The 27,748-nt window shown below is 47.5% G+C and overlaps 1 protein-coding gene and 1 pseudogene across 1 annotated transcript; one reads left to right on the top strand and one right to left on the bottom strand.

Moving 5' to 3' along the window:
- Nucleotides 1–153: 153 nt before the first annotated feature.
- On the bottom strand, nt 154–27,525 carry Sdad1 (SDA1 domain containing 1). The gene is given in 21 exon segments (NM_001006958.2): nt 154–313; nt 3,829–3,990; nt 4,961–5,236; nt 5,359–5,450; nt 7,103–7,229; nt 7,779–7,855; nt 7,961–8,058; nt 8,711–8,787; nt 10,075–10,133; nt 12,136–12,193; nt 13,487–13,590; nt 14,455–14,524; nt 16,023–16,124; nt 17,959–18,033; nt 18,758–18,815; nt 19,794–19,894; nt 20,010–20,081; nt 21,799–21,909; nt 22,076–22,174; nt 22,582–22,686; nt 27,365–27,525. Coding segments are annotated over 21 exon segments (2,061 nt in total). The 5' UTR covers nt 27,455–27,525; the 3' UTR covers nt 154–265.
- On the top strand, nt 18,308–18,422 carry LOC120096834 (U6atac minor spliceosomal RNA; annotated as a pseudogene).
- Nucleotides 27,526–27,748: the final 223 nt, after the last annotated feature.

Below are 27,748 nucleotides of genomic sequence, written 5' to 3'. Positions count from 1 at the left end.
TGGCTCATTTAGCAACAGACACAGCAACAATTAGCAGGCGCTCGGCACCTCTGTCTGAATTAGAAGTGAACTCTTAACATCATGACTATTTACACTTCACACTCCTACCAGCCCCACCTCCCAGTTAAAAATACCATGGCAAAAACGTTACTGTGGTTTACAAAATATAGCGTTCCTTGACTTTTTAATGTAAGCAAAGATTTACTAATTTTTGGCATGCTGGTACACACAGCACTGGGCAGGAAATGGCTAACTTGTTGACAAGTTACTTCATTCTTTTCCTCTTTTTCAGAAGTGCATCTCGCAGTGCTAGCTGCAAGAGAAGAGAAAGACCACGTCAAGAGTAAGAACCTGTCACATCAACTACGTCATCAAGGTGCCAGACAAGCACGACTAGGTCAATAACTACCATAATGACATCACGTAATAAAACACCCCGAAAGGATCCAATCCGAATCAGCGAGATGGCTCGGTGGGTAAAGGCGACTGCTGCTGAGTGAGATAGTCTTACCAAACGTCACCTGTCATTTCTCCTCAGCAGCTCAGATGTCAAGGTATTCACGCAGGAGTCAAAATCCAGGGAATTAAGCTAAAAACAAATATCTCTTCCTAGCTAATTCAGGTTTACTTTAAAAAATATTTGACTCTATTCTTGTGTGTGTGTGTGTGTGTGTGTGTGTGTGTGTGTGTGTGTGTGAAGGTGCACACACATGTCATGGTTCCCTAGTGGAGGTCAGAGCACATCTTTGTGGAACTGATTCTCTCTCTGCATATCATGATTCCTGAATTTCACCTGATGAGCCATCTCACCAACTCGGGTGTTAACTTTTTAAACTTTTTAATCACTCTGTTGTGTTGTAGTGACCTTCTGTCTCCCACAGAGACAGCACTGCCTGACTTCAGGACAGGCACCTGGTCTTCTGCACTTAAGAGGTAGAGCTTCCTTCCACTCAAGGATTTCTAATCCTTCCCAGATAACCAAAATACTAAAGGCTATTAAGAACAGGAAGCAAGGCCAAGGCGCCATCTTAAATGTGCTGAACACAATTCCATAATTCCCAAACACTCATTGTCACACACACTTGAAAAAAAATCTGGCTTTTTACTTCAATCAGGTATGCGCTGACTTGTTTTGCTTTGCTGGAAGCCAGGCAGTGACTCACTCCTTCGCCCCCCGGCAGGCTGAATGAGAAAGACTGCGTGAACTGAAGGCCAGTCTGGGCTCACTCTTGTCTGAGACCCTGTCTCCAAAGGATAAAACCCACTCTAGAGTAGATGTGACCTGGCTGTACATCGAATGTCTAAACGTGTGGATTTCATGTCTCTCCATGCCGTCACTTCCCGCTGGGACTATGACTCTCTTTGTAGGTTGTTGGGACATTTAAAGGAGAGGAAAAAAATCTCAACCGGGTCTGGCCAAGGAGGTATTCCTATCTCTTTCCAGTGCCTTATAGGCTTACACTTCGCTCCTAGGACCTGCTCATGTTACTGAGAAGCTCTGAGTAGTTATGCCCGTGGGCCAGTGCCTGCTGGCTTAAACTTCAGACAGCAACTATTCCCAGTCTCAGTTCCTTCCCTCTGCAAACAACACTAGCTAAAAAGACAACATGTCTAGGGTCCCTTCTCTGCCCAGGTGTACAGTCCCGTCTCTGCCCAGGTGTACAGTTCCTTCTCTGCACAGGTGTACAGTCCCTTCTCTGCCCAGGTGTACAGTTCCTTCTCTGCACAGGTGTACAGTCCCTTCTCTGCCCAGGTGTACAGTCCCTTCTCTGCACAGGTGTACAGTCCCTTCTCTGCACATGACTGCAGTTCCTTTGGGCTCCACAACAAGGCTTCTAAATTCTGTTTAGGGCAGTGACATACTGGCAAGGGGTGAAGCTTGCTACTTTCTCTAGAGGGGCTGAGGGGGGGTGGTCATAGAAGTTTCAGGGACAACACAGGGTGCATCTTGCACTTAGATTAGACAGCGATGGTCTAAGTTCAGCTGAGACAACAGGCAAAGCCAGGAACCCCACCCTACTCCACAGACAGGGTTTCTCTGTGTAGACCTGGTTGTCCTGGAACTCACTCAGGCTGGCGTCCAAGATAGTCTACCTGCCTCTGCCTCCCGAGTGCCGGGATTAAAGTTGTGTGCCACCACCACCCAGCTAAGGGTTGTTTTACAACAAGCAAACCCTGAAGAAACTGCAGGGCAAGGAAACAGGCAGAAATGTTCATTCATTTCTCAGTCTACACAGCAAGATGACTGCAGGACAAAGAAACAACATTCTTTTTTTTTGGGGGGGGGGGGTTCTTTTTTTGGAGCTGGGGACCGAACCCAGGGCCTTGCGCTTCCTAGGTAAGCGCTCTACCACTGAGCTAAATCCCCAGCCCCGAAACAACATTCTTAAACCAACACCTGTGTGCCCCATGGATTTTTTTTTTTAAAGATTTATTTATTATATTTATTATATAGAAGTACACTGTAGCTGTCTTCAGATACCAGAAGAGGGCATCAGATTTCATTACAGATGGTTGTGAGCCACCATGTGGTTGCTGGGATTTGAACTCAGGACCTCTGGAAGAGCAGTCAGTGCTCTTAACCACTGAGCCATCTCTCCAGCCCGCCCCACGGATTCTTTTTTTTTTTTTTTTTTTTTGGTTCTTTTTTTCGAAGCTGGGGACCGAACAGAGGGCCTTGCGCTTCCTAGGCAAGCGCTCTACCACTGAGCTAAATCCCCAGCCCCCGGATTCTTAATTTAGTCAGAAAACCTAATCTTGAGAGAAATGGTCAAAGCCCAGCTTCTCTATCATGCTAAAAAGGGCATTCTATAAAACAGGAAGTGAGGGAGTGGTGCCCTAAGCTAAATTAGACCTTGTTTGAAGCCAAGTTGCTAACAGGGTGGCTGTGATCTCCTCAACCTAAGATGTCAGGAAGGCTCTGGAGGTCAGGACCTTTATTAGTACACGTGATAAACACGGACCTTTATTAGTACCCGTGATAAACACGGATTACAGGTAAAAGAATAAAGGCAGAGAGCAGAGTTCAGGCGTGGCACCTGCAGTCACACAGAGGGCGGGCCGCTGCACTCAGTCTTGGCAGCCTGTGTTGGCTAGCCACCAGGAAAGAGTTCAGAGACCATGTGGTCCGGAACTGGTTTCCTACAGTTGCTTCAGAATGGCATGTGATAAGCTCTGATAAGCTTCCACGAGAGAGGAAGCTGCACAATGTCCGTCTGCTTACTACAGTGCATCATGAGACCAGCAGGCAAGCCAGTCGAGAATGACCGAGTCATGCATGGCACCACACGCCTGCAACCATGAAGCAAAGCAACACTTAGGAGGCTGAAGCAAGAGACTCTCCAAGAAAAGCCAGCCTGGGTGAGTTCACGCAGTAGGATCCATCCTAACACAAATTGAGTAAGCAAACCAGCTAAGCTACAACAGATGAAATAAGATCCCAAAAGCTGTAAGCACAAAATGCCTTCTGAGCAAGAACATGGAAACAGCAGACCCGTGTGCACTGCTTTCCAAAGTCGAGCTTTCTGAAAAGTCTCTCGAAAAACCTGTAGCAAGGTCAATCTACTTTACAGGTGGAGGACTACGCTAGCGTGGGATGGGACCCCATGGGATCCTTCTTGCTTCTTTTACTCAGAGAAGATCCTGGGTCACCCACAGGTCACACAGTGACCGCTATCAACTCAGGGTTGTCTTTCCCACCTTGGCTGCTCCCAGCCCCAAAACTATCGATCACTTGAACCCCAAGGATTACTATGCATGTGTCCTCAGAAGGCACCCTTCCTTCAAGCATAAGGCTGGCTTAGCACCCTGGCTTCCTGACAAACCCACCTGCTTCTCCCGGAAGGAGCGTGATGTTTTTGACCGGACATTCTGGCTATACCGCATCATCATGAAGTTCTTCTGCTTTTTCTTCTCTTTATTTGTGGAACTGGAAAATGGATTTATTTTGGTTTTCTTCCTCACAAACTCCTTTCGGTCTGTCCTTCCAGCCTATTCGAACAAAGACATTAGTGATCAGTATCTCCTCATAAATAACACACCTCAGGCATTCTCTAATTGCACTGTTGGATGCCAAGGACAGGACATCCACAGGACACAGCTCTTGCTCCCTAGAACTCAGTCCAACAGAAACAAGGTTTGAGTTCAGTGAGAGGAAATGTCCTGATTCAGCCCGATTCCCAGAAAGCCAAGCTGTCTTTGCACATGGGGAAAGAAGGGAGAGACATCAGTGTGTAGAAAGCATAAAGGAGAGAGAACAGGGGTTCTGAACGCATCTAATGGGTCTCCACTCAAACAGGACACAGGCGAGGAGAAGCTTTTGTGCAGTGGCATCTCCCGGCAGTTAAGGCACAGGAAGCAGCCGACAGCAGCCGCTTCACAACATGAGCAGCACCAATGAGCCCAAGGCTGGCTATGAGCATGAGCACATTTCTACGCTTTAAATGTGACATTAGCACTGCCTTTTATCTTCTAGATTGTTTTGAGTGGTAGTCGCACGGCTATATACAGTTCTCAGAAATCTTCTAATGTAGTGGTACACATTTTTAATCCCAACACTCGGGAGGCAGATACAAGCTGATCTTTAAATTCAAGGGTCTATATGGGAAGTTCCAGGACAGCCACATAGAGAGAACGTGTTTCAAAACAACAACAACAAAAATACCCAGAAGTTAAGACGAAGCCTCTCCCAGTAGGGCTTGCATGCGGCTCGGCTGGTAGAACGCTGCCTGGCAGCAGCCTGGGTCCTTTCCCAGCATCACATAAACCAAGCATGGCCGCACATCTGCAAACGAGCAAGCAGAGGCAAGAGGGTCATACTCAACTAAGGCTTTAGGCCACCTTGAGTTACGGGTTAGATAAGATTCCACCTGCCTCAAAGCCAAACAAAAACACTTCCCTAACGGGGCAGTGGAGTCCACTGTACCGCTGTCTGCAAAGGAAGAGCAGCATATGCCCTCACCATAGCGGTTGCTAGTCTCGTCTCCTTGTCGGACTTGGGCTTTTTATGAAGGCGTTCAATGTCCCGAAGAGACAGCAACTCCCCCCTGGACTCCTCGTCACTGTCCATGTCCAAGTATTTCCTTTTCTGGGCTTTCCCCGGGGCAGCGTCCATTTCCTTCTTCATCTGGGCCATGCGGATTTTCTGGAAGTCATCCTGCGTTAAGACCCGACTGGTGCTGACGGCGGCGGCTTTGGCTTTCCGCTCCTCCATGGGCATGCTGTCCAGCTTCTTGGCCTTGAGAAGCATAGAGACAGAAGGATAACTAACTACCTGCTGTTGTTTGAATTCTAACATGGCCCAGCAAAGGAAAATGGCAGCCCTGCAAACACCAGTGTGGTGCAGTCATGTGGACTTACAACTGCTTGCTGTTCCTCGTCAGAAGAGTGGTGCACATCAACCCACTCGCCATCCTCCTCCTCCTCACTGAGGCTGGCACTTTCCCATCCATCTGTGTGAAAGAGAACTCACTGCCACAGCTGCCCCTTCACACTGGGAAGTCATAGCAAGAAGAGATCAACAGCAAGGTTGAAAAGCAAGGTAAGGGGTTGGGGATTTAGCTCAGCGGTAGAGCGCTTGCTTAGCAAGCGTAAGGCCCTGGGTTCGGTCCCCAGCTCCGAAAAAAAGAAAAAAGAAAAAAGAAAAGCAAGGTAAGGAGCCTCAGGTACACCACTGACCGACAACTGGGGACACTTAGTCCTATGCCATAACAACTTAATTTAAGGAACAGGGACTAGCACTAAGTATCTAATAATAGCCAAAAATTTCCAGTGATTTACCTAATTCTTACAGCTCAAAGAGAAACAGATTCTCAGTAAGAAACATACCAGACACTGGGTGAGGTGATGCACACCTTTAATCCCAGCACTCGAGAGGCAGAGGCAGAGAGGCAGCGAGGCAGAGGCAGAGGCAGAGGCAGAGGCAGAGGCAGAGAGGCAGAGGCAGAGGCAGAGAGGCAGAGGCAGAGGCAGAGAGGCAGAGGCAGAGGCAGAGAGGCAGAGGCAGAGACAGAGAGGCAGAGGCAGAGAGGCAGAGGCAGAGGCAGAGGCAGCGAGGCAGAGGCAGAGGCAGAGGCAGAGGCAGAGGCAGAGGCAGAGGCAGAGGCAGAGGCAGAGGCAGAGGCAGAGAGGCAGAGGCAGAGGCAGAGAGGCAGAGGCAGAGAGGCAGAGGCAGAGGCAGAGAGGCAGAGGCAGCGAGGCAGAGGCAGAGAGGCAGAGGCAGAGAGGCAGAGGCAGAGACAGAGAGGCAGAGGCAGAGGCAGCGAGGCAGAGGCAGCGAGGCAGAGGCAGAGGCAGAGGCAGAGAGGCAGAGGCAGAGGCAGAGAGGCAGAGGCAGAGGCAGAGGCAGCGAGGCAGAGGCAGAGGCAGAGGCAGAGAGGCAGAGGCAGAGGCAGAGAGGCAGAGGCAGAGGCAGAGAGGCAGAGGCAGAGAGGCAGAGGCAGAGGCAGAGAGGCAGAGGCAGCGAGGCAGAGGCAGAGAGGCAGAGGCAGAGGCAGAGGCAGAGGCAGAGAGGCAGAGGCAGAGACAGAGAGGCAGAGGCAGAGAGGCAGAGGCAGAGAGGCAGAGGCAGCGAGGCAGAGGCAGAGGCAGAGGCAGAGAGGCAGAGGCAGAGGCAGAGAGGCAGAGGCAGAGGCAGAGGCAGCGAGGCAGAGGCAGCGAGGCAGAGGCAGAGGCAGAGGCAGAGGCAGAGGCAGAGGCAGAGGCAGAGGCAGAGGCAGAGGCAGAGGCAGAGGCAGGTGAATTCTGTGAGTTTAAGGTCAGCCTGGTCTACAAAGTGAGTTTAGGACATCCAGGGCTTTGTTACACAGAGAAACCCTGTCTCAAAACAAAACAAAACAAAACAAGCCAAAAAAACCAGAACAAAACAAAACAAACAAACAAAAAGAAAAGAAAGAAGGAAAGAAAGGAGGAAGCCAGAAAACACGGTGTCCTCAGATCATGGAGAGCCTGTGTGATTCTCTGAGGCCTGCCATTTTCCCTCACAACAAGCTCCCCAGTCCTGCCAGGCAGCTCCAGGGGCTAGAGCGTCCCCAGAACGGGTAGAGACTGAGCAAGGCTCAAGACCCCGAGAGAGGCAAGGCAAGGCAGAGGGCAGGCAGAGGACCTTCATCGTTTTCTGTATTCTCCTCCTTCTCCAGCTCTAGAACCTCTGCTCCCGGGATGTAGTCCTTGGCATCTAGTTCTCCATATTCTTGTATCCTTGCTTCGATGGAGGCTTCGGTGGGTTTGCCCTGAAAGAGAAGATGGTTTAAACATAGGTGCTTAGATTTTAAAACTCATTATGAAAGGCCCTGTAGGGTGTGAACACCATTAAAAATGTAGTCAAATAACAGTAGCGACCTGCTCACATTTACGTCAGAACAACGCAAACCCCCAGTACAGTAAGTTCACTTCCTTCTCACTCTCTTCTGATCAAATCTGCAAAGAACCCCAAACTGCTCTGCTATCTTAAGTCTCAACCGTGCTACGTCTTTGTTACACACACGCCTCCCTCTCCACTGAAGAGGCAGCACCTGGCGGGGCTGTGTCAGCTGCTCAAGGTGATCTGTGACAGTACACACACTGCCAGCTACAGACAGCCCTGCAGACCTTTCAGACTCGGCTGTCCATCACAGAGCACGTCAGCAGCACGGGCCGAGTCCCCCCTAAGTTGGAAGCCCAGACCCGGACATCATGCTCACTCTCCAGAAAGGGTCAGTCACCTAACATGTGAACTGCAGACCTTACCCTCACTTTCTGCGATCCCCATCTTCAGACTAACCTAGGTACGTCTCACCTACCCGGAACTTCTTCTGCAGCATCTGAGGGTTCAGTGTCCGGAAGAGATGGATCAGAGTTCTGGCAGACATCATTACATCTGTGAGACACCACCGCAGATTAGAAAGTGTGAAGCAAGGGCTACAGTGAGGTAAACGTGAGTCACACCGTACTCACTGCCTTCAGAGAGCCACCTGCTACTCACTCTTGTCTTTGTGTGTCTTATACTGAGCCAGGTCCTGAAGAAGCTCTTCGGTCATGGCCAGAGGACATCGTGCTGTGATCTCTTTTATAGCATTGATTCTAGAAAAGGAAAATGGATTTAAAATAAAAGAGTGCTGGGTTGGACTTTCCAGGCTCAGGTCCCTAACCCTGCAGTGTGTCAGAGAATGTGAGGGCAAACAGCCCTACAGACTGACATTCCGACAGTCGCACTTCCTCTGCCAGAGTAACAAGGCCCAGTGTTGGGCATAACCAATCACGGCAGTGTTTGCTCACCAGCTAAGGAGAGAAGGCGTGAAGTCAGACTGGAAGGGTTAACGGTCTTTAGGGCTGTCACCCCAGCAGCAGTTTGCAAGGGAGAGACAGAGAAACTGCTTAGCCTGTTTAGATAGCCTGACTGGATAAACCTTCCTTCTGTAACCCAGAAGGGCTACAGAGCGGTTCACTAACAAACCACATGTGCTATAAATCCAAGGTTTGGAAGAAAACAGACTTAGGTTGGTGAGGTTGTTTACGTGAGAATGGACAAGTGTTTTTATCTAGTTCCCTCTTCAGGATTCTGACCAATAACTGAAATTACAAAGCCTCCTGAGGAAACCACTTTTCTAGAGGCCACACCCACAGCTTCACTTTCTATCTTAGTACAGTAAATCACCGACTGGTTCCAAGTATGTCCTACATACCCTACGGTCATGACCTCCCCACCAACTGGTCCCAAGTATGTCCTACATACCCTACGGTCATGACTTCCCCAGAGTTCTTGTCAGTGACAAAATTGTTGGCCACCGTCAGGAGCAAGGACTGAATAATCTGAGTTGGAAACAAAAGAGCAGAGTCAAGCAAAGGTCCCTGCTCCTGTGCACGCAGACTCCGAAGTGCAGGAGCAGCTTCTCGTCAGGGTGCGCTCTGAGAACCAAAGCTGAGAGAAAACCATGCGCCCCAGCTCAATATTCTAGGTTATACTTAAGGTAAAGTTTACTCCCTTTAACACTGTTTTCTCTTTTACATTTTTTTTTTGTGAGTGTGAGAGAGAATACACATGTACCTGAGTGTGTTTGTGCACACACTACCAGGGCATACGTGGGGAGGTCAAAGGACAACTAGTAGGAGTCAGTTCTCGGCCTCACTGAAGCTGCTCTCCCGTTTCTACTGAGCTGCACTTCCAGGCTGGGTGGCCTGTGCTCCCTGGGGAGGCCTCGTGCCTCTACCACCCATCTCTCAGTAGGAGGGCCAGGGTCACGGATGTGCACAGCTGCTTCTAGTTTAAGTGAGTTCTGGGTATGAACTCACGGTATCAGTTTTGTGGTAAGTACTTTTACCCACTGAGCCATATGGCTGGCCTGTAACACACTTTTCCTTTTTTAAAAAAATGAATGTTTTAGGTTGGCATACAAAGTAACAGGTTTCATTATGGCATTTTTTTTATACACGCCTCATTTCTTTTCGATCCTTCACTTCCTCAGTGCACTCTCTATTTACCTTTGCTTCTTCCCTCCCTTCTCCCAAATAGTCTTGCTCCTGCTCTCTGTTTAAAGGGTTTTGTTCTGTATGTCATGAGTGTATATCTGTGTGCTGGTGGCCTCAGAGGCTGGGAGAGCAGCAGACCCCCTGGAACTAGATGGAGGCTGTGTGTGAGCCTAACTTGGGTTCAAGGAACCAAGCTTGTGTCTCCTGATGAGCAGCAAGGACTCCTACCTAAGACATCTCTCTAGCCTCCACTTCTGCTTTCTTACCACATTTATTCCAATAAATTCCATTGTTCTCAACAATGACAAAACCAAAACAAAACTGTGCTTTGACACAAGACAATTCAATGTTCTTCTAATCAAAGGATTAAGCAATAATAATCACCATGAACTCACAAATACCCTTGGACCTTCCTAGTCATAAAACTTGGTTATTAAACAAAGTCAGAGTCCTCAGCTTCTCCTTTCTCTGAACTGTGCAGCTAACTTCTGTGTACATCTCCTTAGGAGTTAGGTCTCCTCTGTTCATTTAAAGGAAAGCCAGGAGAGACAACTCTGGGAAGAAATCCTCACATGTCAATGGTGGCACCCCTGCATACGCTCAACCCGGAAGTCAGGGGAAGTGTCTCACCTCTGGGGGCACCAGGTGATGTGAGGCTTGTGCAGCAAACAGAAGGATCTTCGTGACTTCTAAAAGCACAAGAGGCAAAAAGGGCACACGTTGTCATTCTATCTCCAGGGACTGCTGCATCGTGCAAGCAAATCCAGGTGTCATGTTAACGTACCTACCTCAACTCCAACCCCGACCTGTCTGCTTGGCTTTCCCACTGCTGCTTGCAGGCCCTTTGCTCAACTGCGGCTATCAGAAAGGTGTGCTGAGCCCACGCCCACCCAGCGTCTGCCCCATGTGCCGCTGTCCTCACTTTGCTTCCCTCTTCCAAACACCTGACCTGGGTACTGCACCCAGCAGCGGGCGGCCAGACTTCTGTCTAGAGCACAAGCTCGGTGAGAGTGAGGACTCTGCTTTATGGTCACTTGGGGACCTTAGTGCCTCACACACATTCCGCTCTCCTTTGCTTTTTGTGCATGCACAGAAACCATAAGGCCGTGTGCTGAGCTCACACCTATAATCCTAGCACTTAAGAGTTGTGGCAGAAATGGAAGGACTCTGACATTGGGGCCAGCCAGGGCTGCACACCAAAATCTAGTCTCAAGCTCCAAAGTAATCAAACGAGTCACAAACAACTGTTGAATGAACTCAAATATACATATATCACATACTCTCTTCCAAGAGGCAACACAGTATATTAAAGACGGTGGCCTTGGAACCAGACACAGTGACTCAGGCCTGTGACTGCAGCACAAAGGAGGTCAATGTAGGAGGCTTGCTGAAGTCCAAGCCAGCCTGGGCTATAGAGACCCTGTTTCAAAAAAACAAACATCATCAAACTGGGTCGGGTGCATGCTAGAGACAGGCGGATCTCTGTGAATTCAAGGCTAGCCTGGTCTATACAAGAAGTTCCAAGATAGCCAAGCATGCACAGTGAGAGTTTCTCAAAATATAAGAACAAAGCAAGCAATAGGCTATCACCAGTCACAAACACTAAAAGGAGAGGCTTTGGGAAGACGGGCAAACGCTGATTTGTCATTTACTCGAAATGTTCCTGGACACTTTCTTTCTGTACTTCAAAGAGGTCATTTAACAATCCGATCCAACGACGTACAAAGAGCTCTTAGCACAGTACCAGGTTCCCGTCAGAAGCTCACCTGTGCGCTTCCTTCCTGTCAACTTCCAAAGACAAAGCAAGCAACCATCTTTCCCTGCCTTTGCGGCATTGCTAACTGAGAATGCACGCAAGGCCATGGAGAACATACAGTCCTGTTTCCACAAAGCTACAGTTAAAGGTGAAAACTAGAATTCTTCCTTTTTGTGATTTATTTATTTTATGTGTATGGATGTTTCACCTGCACGTGTGTATCTGCCCCATATGCATGCCTGGTGCCTGCTGAGGTCAGAGAAGGACGTCAGCTCTCCTACCTGGAGTGTGGATGGCTGAGAGTCACTACGTGAGAATGGGAAGTAAAGCCAGGTCCTGAACCAGAGCAGTAAGTGCTCTTACCTGCTATGACTTCTCTCCAGTCCCAAAATTAGAATTTTCAACAGGAGAATTTATAAAGACTTGCTAAAAGCAAGTAAAAATTTCTTTAATTTTTATTTTACTTAAAAAAAATAGGGTATGTAAGTGTGTGTGGCTTTGTGCACATAAGTGCAGTGCTCACAAAGACCAGAAGAGGGCCTTGGATTCCCCAGAGCCACCTGAAGTGGGTAATGGGGACTGAACTCCTCAGAGCATGGACAATAACCACTCCCGTAGTTAACAAATGGAGAAGTATCCAAGGCTGATTTAAGGAAGAAACATAGGCCTCTCTGCTGTCCTTTGTCACGTTAGGTCAGGGTTGGGTTTTATCTTCTGTCTGTTTGAGAAGAGCTCTGATGTACTCCAAGCTAGCCTCCAACCTGGCATGTGGTTGTGGCTGGCCTGCAGTTCTGATCCTCCTGCCTCAGCATTCCACTTTCCTTCTCTATGTAGAACACACATAACTCCATCTGTCCTTAATGATACAAGAACAACAGACTGGTCACTCATTCTTAGGTGGGGTCAGCAAGAAGCACACATGGGCAGTTAGTTACCTCTCTGGTGGGGCTGCAGGAACCTTTGCACGAAAGGGTAGAAGTTGAAGAGGAAAAGCTGTGGAGAGAAGAGCACAGCAGCTTTATACTAATAAACGTAGGCATGAGAGCTCATCTCCTATCATGTGCACTGGGAATCAATAAGCATCCTCACCACAGGCTAATTCACTGCTGCACTGACGCAGGGGAACACTTCTCCCCAACACTACCCTGCTATCTTACCACATTTGAGAGAAAGAGGTAAAATAGGGAAAGGCACACAAAACCCAACTCTTTAATTCTGACACTGGCCTGGCTGCAGAGCTCCGTGTTGGTGTGCACAGAGAGAAGCGAGACCAAGACCAACACTGGTATTAAAGCTCCTGGGGACAGAACAGGGCAAATCTGAATGGCACTGGTGTTACTAGATTGCCATAAACTGACAGCCCTGACTCTACTGTCTTCTAGCTCAACCACGCTGGGGTAAGGACTGAGAACAACATGGTCAACCTTGTCGGAAAACTGGACTGGAGAGATGGCTCAGCCACTAAGAGCTGTTCCCAGTGCCAACATGGTAGGTTAACTCACAACCATCTGGAAGTCCCGTCCCAGAAAACCTAAGCTCTCTTCTGGCCTCTGTGGACACTGAGCACATGCACGGCACATTTGTTTGTGCTCTAAATTTTTTGGTAAAGGCAGCTATTCTTTTTTTTTTTTTCAGAGCTGGGGGCCGAACCCAGGGCCTTGAGCTTACTAGGCAAGCGCTCTACCACTGAGCTAAATCCCCAACCCCAAAGGCAGCTATTCTTAAAGTATCAACACACCCACTCACCCACTCAGCCACCCATCAACAGGTAGCTCTTAAAATCCAATTCGATACAAAAGAAGTACCCAGGGATTTTTTTTTTTTTTTTTTGGTTCTTTTTTTCGGAGCTGGGAACCGAACCCAGGACCTTGCGCTTCCTAGGTAAGCGCTCTACCACTGAGCTAAATCCCCAGCCCAAGAAGTACCCAGGGAACCCAGCATTACAAACATGATTCCCTACCAGAGACACCTAGAGGTCAAGAATGTCAGGTAGGGCTAGTCAGGCACACTGAAAGGCAGCAAGAGTCAACACAAGTGCGTGATTCATTCTGGCTCAGGAACATGCATTTGGAAGTAAGAAGTGCAGACACAGCACAGACCAGTCACACGTGAACTCAATGTGCACACATCAGTGTTCACGTGCACTGGGGAAAGAACAGTGGTGGGTAAGAAGATCTGTTTTCAGAGGGACAGGTTGTACTCCCTGCTCACTCCAACTGCAAACGGCTTTCCTTCCCCAAGCTGTCAGCCCACCCCTAACGCCTACCAGGACAGCGGGTTTCCTACCTCGTGAATGCCCACCAATCTGGAGATGAGGTTCATGAGCATCATCTTCACTTCGAACCTCTCCTTACAGCTCTCCAGCTGCTTCAGAAGCTTCTCTGCAAAGTCTGGAAAGAACTGAGAGTCACTGTGGGTTCCTGGCTGGGACAGGACTCTACCAGCACAGGGAAAGGGAGATCAAAGTCTCATCAGTAGGAAGACCAGTTCCACACTCCAAGTTCAGCTTCAGGAGTCCTAAGGTTTTTATTCTTTAAAGACTGTCTCACTATGTAAGTAGTTGTCCCAAAACTTACCCTGTAGACCAGATTGGCCAGGAACTCCTGAGTGCAGAGATTAAAGGCGTGTGCCACTGCTCTAGGTGATCTTTTACTTCTTTAGAGAATTTATTTTTATTTATGTGCATGCTTGCATGTGTGATAAGCACATGTGTGCCGGTGCCCACAGAGGCCAGAGAGGTGCTGGTCACTTTGGAGCTGGGCTGGTACTGTGAGCACCGGATGTGGGTGCTAGGAACTAAACTTGGGTCTTCTACAAGAACAGCCAGTGCTCTCCCCGCTTGGGCAGCTCTCTGGCAGAGGATTCTTAAGATCTACTTTTAAAGTAATCTTTTACTTACCGAGGCTATGATATATCATTTTCCCCTCCCTTTCCACCCTTTAAACCCTCCCATATATTTTCCCCTGCCTATTCCTAAATACACAAATACACAGATTGCTGGGCTATGTGTGTGCATGAGCCTCTACAGTGACTCTGGATACAATCTGCCTGAGGGTGTGGTCTGCAGACCACCAGCAACCAATCTACTTGGACTTTACCGGGAGTGCACACTCTGAGGCCACACCCACAGCCTGATGAATCAGAACCTGCACTTTACCCAGTGATTTAATTAAGAAACCCTGACCTAAAAACAAGAGGAAGAAAACAGGAAGTAATAAGGCCAACAAGGAACTTAAAAGTCGTCATTATGGTACCTTGGGGATCATGAATCAAGTGAATAGCTGAAAAGTTAAACACTTCTGGTTTCTTCTTCTTCTTTTGTTTCTGAAAGAGAAAACAGTTTAAAACCCTTTGCTCAGAATTCTTTTGACATGACCTCCTAGCTAGCTTGTTAGCCTGTGCTTGCGCTGTGAGTCCTGAGGACCACGAGTCAGCCCTGTTAGACAGACAGTCTGTATGCTGTGAGTCCACCAAGGGAAGATGTCAGTGTTCCGCCCTATCACTCTTTGCCTTGTCTTGCTGATACCAGGTTTCTCACTGAACTTGGAGCTAGCTCTTTTCCCGTGACAATGGCTGGTTACCAATTTCCAGGGACCCACCTGTCTCTTCTCCCACCAGTGCTGGGGTTACAGATGTGCGCAGCCACATCTGGCTTTTGCTAGCTGTGAACTCAGGTCATCATGCTTGCGCTGCAGCGTTCTTACCCACTGAGCCATTTCCCTGGCCCCACTGCACTAATTCAAAAGAAAAAGAAAAACGAAACAAAACAAAAGCAACCAAAAAACTCCTTGATGTAAAAATCTCTTTTCATTGTTAAGAACTAAAGTTGGGAGTTCTGGAGAGACGGCTCAGCTGTTAACAGCACTGACTGCTCTTCCAGAGGTCATGAGTTCAATTCCCAGCAACCACATGGTGGCTCACAGTCATCTGTAATGGGATTTGTTCTCACATATATAAAATAAGTCTTAAAAAAGAAAAAGTTGTTTTTTGCCTTTTAAAATTAAGCTTTGAGAAGCCAGGTATGGTGGCACAAGCCTTTAATGCTAGCACTTGTGAAGTAGAGACAGACAGATTGCTATGAATCTGAGGCCAGTCTGCTCTACATAGTGAGCTCTAGGACTGCCGGAGTAAGACTCTGTCTCAAAAACAATTACAAAAAAAGCTTGAAAATATACCAGCTATTAAAAATACATGAGCTATTAAAACGTGTGAGACTTAAAAGACATTTAAAGGTTCAAACACTAGTAGCAACCAGAGGTCGGGGAGATGGCTCAGTTGGCAAAGGACTGCCATGTGAGCCTAGGACCTGAGTCTGGATCCTTCAGTGGGGTGTGATGGTGAACCCTGTAGCCCTAGCAGTGGGAAGGCAGAGGGCGGACTCCTGGAGTTCACTGACCAGCCAGTCTAGCCACGTTCAGTGAGAGATAGAGTGATGGAAGTCACCAGTGTCGACCTTGGACCACTCACGCTGTGCTCACATGTGCCGGCACCAACCACACACACACATACACACACACACACACACACACACACACACACACACACACACACACACACACAAACCCTACAGATATAAACTGTAACTCTCCCACCCCCCCACGACTTTATAGAGATCAAACTAATGATTGTTGGAATAACTATCACCAAACACCAACACTTTTCCATGTTCTAAGAAGTCAGGTAAGTCAGTTGAACTCATTTACTCACGTCACAATTCTGTCCCAGCTGATCAGTGTAATCCTCTAGAGTGCGGACGCTTACAGCTCCTCACACATACCCACACTCTAACCACTGCTGCTACACGCCCAGGCGCACGCCTCACCTTCAGCACTTTCATGGCCTTTTCCAGCTTCTTCTTGTTTTTGGAGCCCTTCTTTCCCGTGGCATACTGCACCAGCAGGTCTCTTGCTGTGGGCCCGTCGTCCTGAAGTACAAACCACACTGGGAAACTGGACACAGGCACATCTGTGCAGAGTCAGTGTACAATCCTTTCAACTGCATCCTTCTGTTCTAGAGATTCCTTTTTACGTTCATGTCAGTGTGTGTGTGTCTATACGTGAGTATGTGTGTGCGTGTGTCTATACGTGAGTATGTGCACGTGAATGCAGGCGCCTTGAGTCCCCAGGAGCTGGAGTTGCAGGCGTCTGGATGTTTCATAAGTAACTTCCCGTCTTCACGGTGGGGACTGTGCCCTGCAACCGTGCGTGTGCAGGTAGGTGTCAGAGGGCAAGGCTGTGGAGCCCGCTCTCGGCTTCCAGTTTTACTTGGGCTATGGAACTCGGGTTGTTGGAACTGCTCTGAAAGTGTCTATATCTGCGGAGCCTTCTCTCGGGACCCTATCTTTCGGTTATTAAACTTTTTGTACACACCTTCTAATGAATACAACTTTCTTTTTTTTTTTTTTTTTTTTTTTTAAATTTATTTATTTATTATATATAAGTACACTGTAGCTGTTCAGACGCACCAGAAGAGGGCATCAGATCTCATTACAGATGGTTGTGAGCCACCATGTGGTTGCTGGGAATTGAACTCAGGACCTCTGGAAGAGCAGTCAGTGCTCTTAACCGCTGAGCCATCTCTCCAGCCCCTGAATACAACTTTCAAAATCAGGAAATATGCACATGTACAAAAGTGGCTGCATACTTTACACTGCAGCGCTGAATCTGTGCTAGATTTAGTACTATTTTTCATTTCCCTACGGTATGCATTTAGGAAACTTCAACAGAAGAATGTGCAGTGTAAAGGACATTCATACTCTGGGATAAGTGGTGGATATTCACCAACCTAAACAAAATGGAGCTCTGCATACACTGACATAAACCAGGCGCACTGCAGCATGTATGTTATGTACCCAGCTTTTAAAAGCTTACAACACACACATCTACCTGTACAAACATATATAAATGCACCGGAAAAGACATGAGTTACCCGGAAGGAATGAAATATGACAGAAATAACCCAAGGTCAAAAAGCACCAACAAACTGGGCACTGGTGGTGCACGCCTTTAACCCCAGCTGTTGAGAGGCAGAGGCAGGCAGGTCTCTGAGTCTGAGGCCAGCCTGGTCTACAGAGTGAGTTCAAGAACAGCCAGGGCTACACAGACAAACCCTCTCTAGAAAAACGAAACTAAAAAATAAATAGAAGAAAAGAAAAAGACAAAGAAGAAAACCTTTACTCTGTGCACATAATTATCTGAAAGTTTTTACAATGAAGTATAGTAAGAATTTATCAGATATTAGTGATCAACGCTAAAAGGATTTTTGTGTGTGTGTGTGTGTGTGTGTGTGTCAGAGTTTGTGTGTGCGTGCGCATGCGCACACGTGCACATGCACATGCATACACACATGCATGATGCCTGCAGATCCATGTACAACACAAGAAGGTGCTGAATTCCTTGGAGCTGGAGTTAACACAGCTGTGAGCTGTCTAATGTTTGATGTGAACCGAATTCCCGTCTGCAAGGGCAGGAAGTGCTCTTTTCCACTGAGGCACCACTCTGGTCATGTATATATCTAGCTATGTTCTAGCTATGTATTTTTAGAATGTTTATTGAAAAGAACTTCTTACTTCTTCTAAGAAAAATTGTTTTATCACAAATCTTGATTAAAGACACTGCACATCATTCTCCTTTCTCCCCTACTTTTGTAATGTTGACATTACTTCCAAAAACTGGCAGCATTTTTTTCAAAGGTCTTACAGTCTGTACTCAGAGGACCAACACACGAACAACTGTGCCATCTGACCTGCATAAACCCACCTCGGACTCTGAGTCACTGTCCTGCTTCTCTTCCTCATCTTTTCCGAGGAAGAACGTCAAAGCAGCAACTAATATCTAAAGACAACAAGGAAAAAAATCAGCTGTAAACACACAGATTTCTGTTTATAGTCTCACCACACATACATACACTGTTGTGCCTGAAGCAGAAAAAAATCTCTAAGGTAGGAGGGAGGGTAATTCCTCCTTTTTCATGATTTTACATATCCCACAATGCCACATACTCCACAACATTAACTAGTAGGGGAGAGGGGTATAGCTGGACGGCAGGGCAGAAGCTAAGTCCAATCCCTGGTTCCAGCCCCAGCTCTGATTAGAAAAAACCTGGCTTCTGTCATACAAAAGGAGGTTAGCGCTCCCTTGACAAGAATGGAGGAGTCCGGGCCTCAAACACGCATGTAATTGAGGCACCGGCACCTGGGTTGTGCATCAAACCACTGCCTTTACACACGTGTGTCTAGTATTAAACACTGACTTAAACAGACATCGGACAGGCTTTACACCTTTGGATAGACTGCCAAGATGTCTCCATGCCACCAAGAAAGGCGCTATCCCGGTCCTCATTATAAGTTAACACTGTCTTTGAGTTCCTCTCAACTGCCACAGCTCAACACAAGAAAGGTCAGGTATCAAGGGCAAATTTCTGCCATTATTTTGCCAACATCATCCAGTTGGGCCTGGCTTTTACAGAGTTACTTTCCTGGCGGGAGCGTCAGAAGTGTCAACTAGAACTGCAGCATTTTTAAAGCGTGATGCAGTGAATGGTGGCCCTGCAGCTCACCTTGGTGATCTTGGAGAAACATGCGGTTGTAATAACATTGACAGTTTTGGCATCGTTCCTGGAAGAGAAAATCGCATAAACCCCACCATGAGTGCTTCTGACATTAGGACGGTCAATCCTAGCACTTAGATGCTCAGGCATTAAATGAGTGAGCTCTGGGAGAGCACTTCATCAAATCCCATCAAGAAGAAGAACATCTGGTGCCAAGGAACCCACTTAGAGTAAGTGTTACCGAAACAAAACCTAAAATGCCAACAATTCTGTCAGAAAAAACTACAGTACAGCAAACCCAGAGCTAGGGAGAGCATTGTAGATCCCATGTCAGGGAGGCATGGTGCCTGTTGGCAGAGGCGGGGTCCACAGCCAGCTAGATTAGCTAAAAGAATTCAATCAGCTTCAACCTGATTGAGAGACCTGGTCTTGACGTATAAGGCAGAGAGCAGATGAGGAAGACAGCCAATGGCAAGCTTGACCTGCAATCCTTTCCCCTGCTACACACATGCACAGCATGTGCAAGCCTGCGCACCCAGAGAAAGTAAAACAAAAGTTTTAAAAATTAAAATAAAAATTAGCAAAATCCCAACTACAGCTAAAAGGGTTTACTTCAGCCTATACTTCATCACTGAGGGATTTCAGAACAGGAAGTGAGGTGGAGGAGCGGAAGCAGCGCTGCTCACTGGCTTTCCTCCTGTTTCACTCAATGTCTTCTTAACAACCCAGGAGCACCTGCCCAGGGAGGACCCTGCCCACCATGGCCTGTGCCCTCCACATCCACCACTGAGTAAGAAAAACCACCACAAACTGCCCACATGCCCACTGAGGTTCCTGTTCCCAGGTTACGCTATCGTGTGCTGAGCTGACAAGAACCAACCAGAGTGCCTCTGTATTTTATGCCCAGCTTCAATGTTTTATAAGTATATTAAAGAATGTAAGATTAAAAATAAACAAAAAAGATACACTTATCTATGAGCCCTGTGATCATTATAAATTTAAAAAAAAGTTTAGTTCTCATGAGAAAAACTCTTGTATGCGTTACCAGATGTTCCTTCTGTACAGTTCAATCATCACATCCAAAGACATCTTGGCTGCGGTTGCATTGCTGTCTCTCAGCATGGTGTACATGAAGTTCTGCAGCACCTACGGATCCAGGGAGAAGCCAATGCATGACTGGCGAAGAGCCGAGAGTGCAGGGGCGGAGGGTGCAGGAGTGGAAGGTGCAGAGGTGGAGGGCAGAGGGGCGGAGGGCACTTACCACGTTCACCTTGTTGTTCTTGTGTTTGGCGTTGATGTTCTTGATGTCAGTCACAATATGTGTGTACAGAGTCTGAGGAAACAAAGCACTCACATTAGGCCTAGGAGCACAACTTTGTTTCTCCACTTCATGCTCTAATAGAAGAGATCCAAAACAAGCAAGCGCTCAAGAAATCAAACGTGGAATTACCCTAGAGAAAGAAAACCCATAACCCTACCTGCTATACGAATAGTCACAGGCAAACAGGGAGAAGCAGCCCAACGCCCATTTGCAGATGAATGGGCGAGCATGTGGCAGAGGCGTATAGTGGAATACTGGCAATCGAAGGACACAATCATGCACACCGTAATATACATTGACCTTGACACAGCATGCTAAGACAGCCACGAAAACAAGTGATGCGTGACTCCACGTAAGGGAAACATCAGGAACAGGTAGAACTACGTGGTAGTGTTCCACTCTTCAGACCCACAGAAAGAACGCTCAAGGGAGCCTGGGTTAAGGTCAGTGAGATCCTGTCTGAAAACTCAAGGGCTGGGATGCAACTCACTGAACAGGCATTTCTAGCAACTGCAAGGACTCAATCTCCAGCGTTGCCAGAAACCAAGAAACGAACAGCACAGAGGGCGGGAGAGCCATGTTAAAGGCATTTGCTGCTCTTCCAGAGGGTCCAAGTTCAGTTCCAGCACCCACAGTAACAACCATCAGTAACTCCAGCTCCAGGGGACTGGATACCCATGACCTCATAGGCACCTGTACTCAGGCGTATAACTACACATGGGCACACACAACTACATATAACTAAAAACAAAGAATCTCTTTAAAAAGTATACTGAATATTATTTATTGACTCATTTATAGTATACGGTTCAGCACACTTTTAAAAAGAGCCTTTTTTGTGTATGGGTGTTTCCCCTACATGTGTGTGTATGTGCTCTGTGTGTTCACTGCCCAGAGTCCAGAAGAGAAGGTCAGGTCCCCTGGAACTGGAGTTACAGAGAGCTGTGAGCTGCCATGGACGTCTGGGGAGCCAGGTCCCCTGGAAAGGCAACAAGTGTTCTTAACCACGGAGCCACCTCCCAGCCCCAACCTTTTTTAAGAGAAGCAAATATCTAACTGAATGCATTGACAAATCTGTGGCTATAAAATCACTAGTACCCAAATACAGTCCCATGGATCATTTTTAGATCACAGCTTAGACCGGAACTAGAAATGGGCCAGTTAAATAGCAGAACTCTCTTATGAGGGATTAACTTGATGAACACAAATGAAGGTTTTTCTTTCTGAAATTTGTTTCATAAGCCTTCAGTTCTTGGACTTAAATAAGCAAATAAAGAGTAATGGAGAAATGCTAACAGCGACAGAGCATTAAGCTTTACTGTGTGGCTTTGGTTCCGGCCAAGAGCGACTGTGCCCTCCCTATGTAACCGTTCCGTGCAGCATGGTCCTGGAGAGATTAGGGTTGGGCACCAGACAGCCTGCAATTATAGTCGTGTAGCCTACCACATGGATGCTGTCCGACCAGAGACAGACGTCACTCATCTGCACCTCAACCTGTCTGTCTGTAAAGCATTAACAGTGAAGATTTTCTCATCACTCTCTTAGGCTTTTGTAAGTAAAACATGACTCAGGTTAATCCCTGTCCAGAGTGCCATTCAGCCCACTTCCTCTGGAAGGACTAGCTATCTCTGACAATATCCGACAACGTTAAGAATTCCGTGACCTCGGAACTCTGCTGTGCAAGCTCAGGAAGAAAGGGGCGTGGCTAAGCTAAACCTTTGCTCCTTACCTTCCGCAGGAGCTTGTCACGGCAGCGCAGCAGCTCAAAGAAGAGCTCTAGCAGATCCGATGGATTGATGAGGTTCTTATTTCTCAGTAAGATCAACGCTTTGCAAAATGTCTAGGGGGTAAAAGAAAACACACCAAAAAGGTGAGGTTAATCAAATGAGAAAACATAGCATGCATCCCATCTCTGCCCTCCCCGGCCATCAAAAAGATATTTAGCAGGAAGGCACTCCAGACTCTCCCACGACCATGACATGCACGGGACAACGTGACTCTCCTACCATGCGGAGATCGGGGTCTAGGACAGTGTGGTTGTAGGAGAGCAGGTCCTTCAGCTCCTGTGGGAACTCACTGAGATGCTCCGGGTAGCAGTGGCCAATCTGGAACAAAGCAGAGCTGTTCTCAGGAGCTGCTTTCCCCTACCTTCAGGTGCACATTCACATGGTCAGGGGACGGCTGGGTCACAGAGGCAGTGGCTCGATCACCAGCTTTCCCTGGAGGCTGTTTCTGCTACTTTCAGTGTCCCTGTAGATTCTGTATGTGGCGCAAGTGAGAACTTGCCTGTATGATGAACAAAAAATAATTTTTTTGATGATTTTTGTTCTGTTTGGCTCTGTGTTAATATTCATCAAAGTCCTCCAACATATGTTAGGAAGAAAATAAGACCTACAAGAGGAAAGGCTGAAGAAAAACTTAAGTTTTCAGAGAAGGTGGTAATAACTCAGGGGAGGGAACTTCTGCAAATTATGGTAGTGCCAACCTCTGCCTCACTGAGAAACCTTCTTACCTGTGCCATGAACATCACCAGCTCTGCGAGTTCTTTGCTGGGTTTATTGGGTTGTAACTTGAAAATCTCCATATTGGATTTATAGTGATTATATTGCTGAAGGAACTGCAGGGAGAAAAGAACAGAGTTCATTCCAGTCTCACACAGAGAACCAAGCTGGCACACAGCTTTGCCTGTGGCACAGAGAAACTGAGCTAGAATCTCAGGCACCACATGGCTCACGTGAAGGGCTTGTCTTTAGAACAGAACTTTAAGCAGTGTGGTAGAAACATGAGTCAGAAACTCAGTTTCTGGCCTTGATCTGCCATTTACTATCACACGATCTGTGTATAAACGGCAGAAAAATGCCAGGTCAGGCCAGTTAATGTGAAGTAAGCCTGAAGGACATGAAGCTTTCTTTTTTTTTTTTTTTTTGGTTCTTTTTTTCGGAGCTGGGGATCGAACCCAGGGCCTTGCACTTCCTAGGCAAGCGCTCTACCACTGAGCTAAATCCCCAACCCCGACACGAAGCTTTCTAGTGAGATCTTTCCCTTTAAATACCCAGAAAAGCTTGCTCCAGACAAGACATGTTAACTATCAAACACAGGTGGGCAGCTCAGTGGCTAAGAGCACTTGTTTTTGCAGGACCTGGTTCACTCCTAGTGATCTGAAACCATCTGTAATTCCAGTTCCAGGAATCAGAAGCCTCTTCTAACCTCCAGAGGAGCCAGGTATGCACAGTGCACATAGAACACATTGTAGGCAAGACACACATACACATTCTTTCAAAAATGGGAGGGGGGAATCAAAGACAGGGCCAGAGACGGCTCCGTGTTAGCGTGCTTGCTGTGCGAGCCTGAGGCTCCAAGAACAGAAGCCAGTGCCCATGGAAAAGTCAACACCTGCGAGGGGCAGAGAGGAAGGAGGGCTCTCTACCAGCTCAGCCCCAGGACCACAGGAAGAATGAGACTGGGTGGAATGGGAGAGTAGGGCACACATGAGTGCATGTGTGTGCACATACTAACCCCCTGCCCCAAGCCCAGACAACAACAAACCTGAGGGTAACGGACACATGTATAAGGGCCCAGCACACACTTACTAAGTAAGCACTTGGTTTATGCCGAGCTTTTAATTTAATATATGCCACCCCTTTTCACTGTAACTGTAGATGGAGCCCATTCCATGCCCCATAGCTATTATCCTCCCATAGATCTCATTGCTTCTGTGGAGCAAGGAATGGAACTAAGGTGCTCAGGTATGTGAGAGACGTGTCCCACTGCTCAGCTACCCCCATCTTCCCACAGTTAAACTGTGTGTCAAAGATCACCCCCACACACACCCCAAGTACTCTTTAATCCTCAGCCTTTAATAGCCCCTGGTTTATTGAAGCGCAAGAGTTAAAGAGCCAACACCATGCTTCAGATATTACCATCGCTCCCTTGATACTATAATCCACAGGAGTGAGAAGGCCCCAAACTCTTCAAATTCCTAACCTAGGCCTCCTCCCGAATCCTTCACTGCTCCACGCATGGACAGACAGACTCACGGCCACAGGTCTGCTTGAGCTGAGCAGGACACCACACTCTGCCCTTGATGCAATTTGTCACAAGTGTCCAAAGCTGCAGTCTCTCATTCTAACCTCCATTCCAGTATCCCACAGTACCCCACAGTGGTTCTGTGGATGAAGCCAGGGCTTCCAAGTTTTGGATCCTCTACAGTGAGCACGGCTCCTTCCTCCATGGCCCTTTCCCTGCGGAAAAGGCTGTGACCCACCTGCATTTCCCACACTACGCTTAAGTGACAACATTCCTGCTTCAGTTCCTTCCAGGACAGCTTCTGTGAGTCCTGTTCTCCTGTCTGGGCCCAATACCACCACTGCAGAACAGGCTTCCCTGCCCACAAGAGTGTTGCTGTCAAATTAAAATCACACTGTCTTTTACCTCGCACTAGATCCAGCACTGCAGTGCCCCAAGACATCTGGTGGCCATCTTCATCTCATTCTCACCCGCTCTGCTCTATCCCATATCACACTGCGGATGGCTACTCTCTGAGCCTGACAGCAATCTCTCTACCCATCTAGTACTCAAGGCAGGTCGCCACCATGCCAGACATACACATCCCAATTCCATGGTGGCCCAGTGTCTACAGCCACCGCACACTCTCTTGAATTCAGTTAAATCACCACATGAAAGAACACACAACACAATAACCTCTGATCCAATTGATAAGTTACACTTGCCCACCTAGACATACAAAACCCTGTACACATCCATCCCTTAAGAATATTCATAACAACCTGTAAATGTGCAGAGAGGAATCTTAACATCTGCCCTCCATGCTCTCTCAGCTGCTTCTCTCTCCTAACTCTAGTCTCCTTTCCTCTCTAAAATTTTTCTCCAGCCTATCCTTCCTTCTCATCCAATGACAGGCCTCGTACCATCTTGTACCTGTGTTCATCTGCATAATGACAGCTACCTGTGTTCATCTGCATAATGACAGCATCCTACACAAGAGTCTGTGGCCATCTATTCGGCATTCTCACCTAGTCTTACCTTACACAGGTACTGTCCTCCTAAGAACAAGAGTCCAAAAGCTCAAGGCTCCGTTATCTGTCTTACCTGTTACTGCATGTTCAATGTCTACAAGTGTATTGACATAAATCCTGTGCTGTGTGTTGTGTGTGTATGTGTGTGTCTGCACATAGACTCAAGTAAATGGAGGTGGTGGCTATTACCTTTCTAAAGGTTGTTATTTAACCTTCCTTGGTTACATGGCAGGTCAGAAATAGAACCAGAGCTTTGGATCAGCTGTAAAACAAATGGTCTCAAGCACCTGCTGAGAGGATCCTGACAGCACAAAAAAAGAACTGAGAAATCGGAGTGCCTGTGATGAAAAGAAAGCAGGACCAGGCCAGTGAAGACAACCGCAGAACGGCAGAAAGGCTTCACCACTATCTCTCGGATAGGAGGATAGTAGGTGGAATAGAAGAGAACCATATAAACTTCAAAACACACCTTCCCATCAATAAACAGACTAAAGGACTGAACTGACAATTCTCAATGTAAATACAAATGCTAACAGCTATGTGAAAACGTGTGCAACATGCAAATTAAAATCATTCGAGATTCTATTTCCCCTCAGTCAGAATGGCTGTCAGCAGGGAAAAAACCGACAACGAATGCTGGACGTAGAAAAACAGAAACTATATCCACCCCCCTCACACAGGCATGTACACACACCACCACCACCACCACCACTGGGGATGCAGAGTCATAGGAACGCAGATACAAACACTCAGAGATACAAATGCTCACATGCATGCACACAGCTCACTGATGGGAATGTAGTCTGGTAGAATAACTATGGACAAACTAAAACTGACCTTCTTTACGGCCTGATATATAATAAAAGGACTCCAATCAAATAACACAGACACACTTGCACATTCGTGTTTACTGGTGCACTGACCACGACAGCAAAGAAACAGAGCCAGCCTCTATGTCCATCAACAGAAGAACATGTAATTTAAATGTGGTGCATATATTTATTTGTTCCAGTCATGAGCTGAAACCACGACAATGGGAGGAGGTCATTATGTTGAGAGATTAAGCTGGAGGGCTTAATTAGGGCTGGAGAGACGGCTCATGGTTAAGAGCACTGGCTGCTCTCTTCAATGTGTCTGAAGACAGCTACAGTGTTCGTATATATAATAAATAAATAAGTCTTTAAAAGAAAGAATGCGAATTAAAAGAAAAGAAATTAAGCCAGATTCAGAGAGGTAGCCCATTTCCTCTCAACAGCAGAAGTCAGACTTAAATGTATGTTTGTGAAATTATAAAGGGGAATATAGGAAGGGATTCTTTTTTAATGTGTACTGAGTGTTTACCTACTTATATGTATGTGTACACATATGCCCAGTGTTCAGAAGCCAGAAGACTGGTGTAGGATCCCCTGAAACTAGAGCAACAGATGGTTATAGGTACCGAACCTGGGTCCTCTGGAAAAACAGCCAGTGCTCCTAACCATTGAGCCAACTGTCAAACCCAGGAAGAAGAGATCTTAAAGGCTGCAGGGAACTGAAATATATGAGACGTGGATACAGAGGTGGGGGCTGTGTGGGGACAGGAAAGGGATCAGTGAGGGAGGGAGCCAGGGAGGATTGGGAAGGGAGGTGTAGAAGGGGACAAGAGCAAAGACAAAGGCGTGTATTAACCCATCTACCAGGTTAAGAGTACAAAGTTGCCGCTTACATTTCGTGGTTCTTGTTAGTTCACACACTTGGGAGTGTGCCAAGTCCCTCACAAACTGGGCCTAATAGAATTTTCGACCGCCCTTTTCCCTCAAAGCATCTTCTCAAACCTAGCTCAGGCTGGCTCCCAATGAGTTTGAACCGTGGCTTAACTACATCTTCTAAACTCCTGACTGTGGCCCTGGCATTTGAGAACTCCTTGCTCTTCTTGGCAGAGCTTGGGGTACTCGGGAGCGGCCATCTGTGGAAAACACTTTTTAACACACGACTCATCACTGTATGTTAAGGGCTAATTGGAGTTTTAGATTCGAGGCCGCCGACGGCTGGGGGCAGCCTCTCCACCCGTCTCCACGTCCGGGAGGCGGGCGGATAAACCCGGAGGCAACAGGTTTTAGAGTGTGTTTCAGTGTTGGTGGGGTCAGTGTTGGCAGGGAAGCATATTTACAAGTGGTGGGAAACAAGTCCTTAGGAACGTTCCTTCCCAATACCCCGTCTCCTCCCGTGAGCCCCCGGAAGCTCACGGGAGCATCCCGGTGAGCCGGCTCCCTGTCCCACCTCCTCGACATAGGCCGGCGGGTCCCGCTTGATCAGGTTCTGTAACTGCGGCAGGTTGCTGGGCAGCTTGTTGTTGTTCCTCCCGGACATGGTGGCTGTAGATAGGCTCCCTGGCGAGCAGTTCTTGGAAAACGTAGGCCTCTGTCAGTCTCAGCCTGGTGCCCGCGGCTGCTTAGACTCGTGTTTCCTAGGGTACCCGGAAACAGCACGTGGGACACTCCGCCAGCGGAACCGAGCGACGGAAGTCACAGAGGATCAAACTTCTCCACCCTGCTGCAATGCTTTGTAGGAGTCTGCACGCTATCGCCCCCTGCCGTTGGGCAACCGCTACTACTATCACCAAACTGAAATTTAAAGCTCTCTCTCTCTCTCTCTCTCTCTCTC

The sequence above is a fragment of the Rattus norvegicus genome, chromosome 14 (assembly GCF_021556685.1).
Source record: "Rattus norvegicus strain SHRSP/BbbUtx chromosome 14, alternate assembly SHRSP_T2T, whole genome shotgun sequence".
NCBI classification, from domain to species: Eukaryota; Metazoa; Chordata; class Mammalia; order Rodentia; family Muridae; genus Rattus; species Rattus norvegicus.
This window is presented reverse-complemented; position numbering and strand designations above follow the sequence as displayed.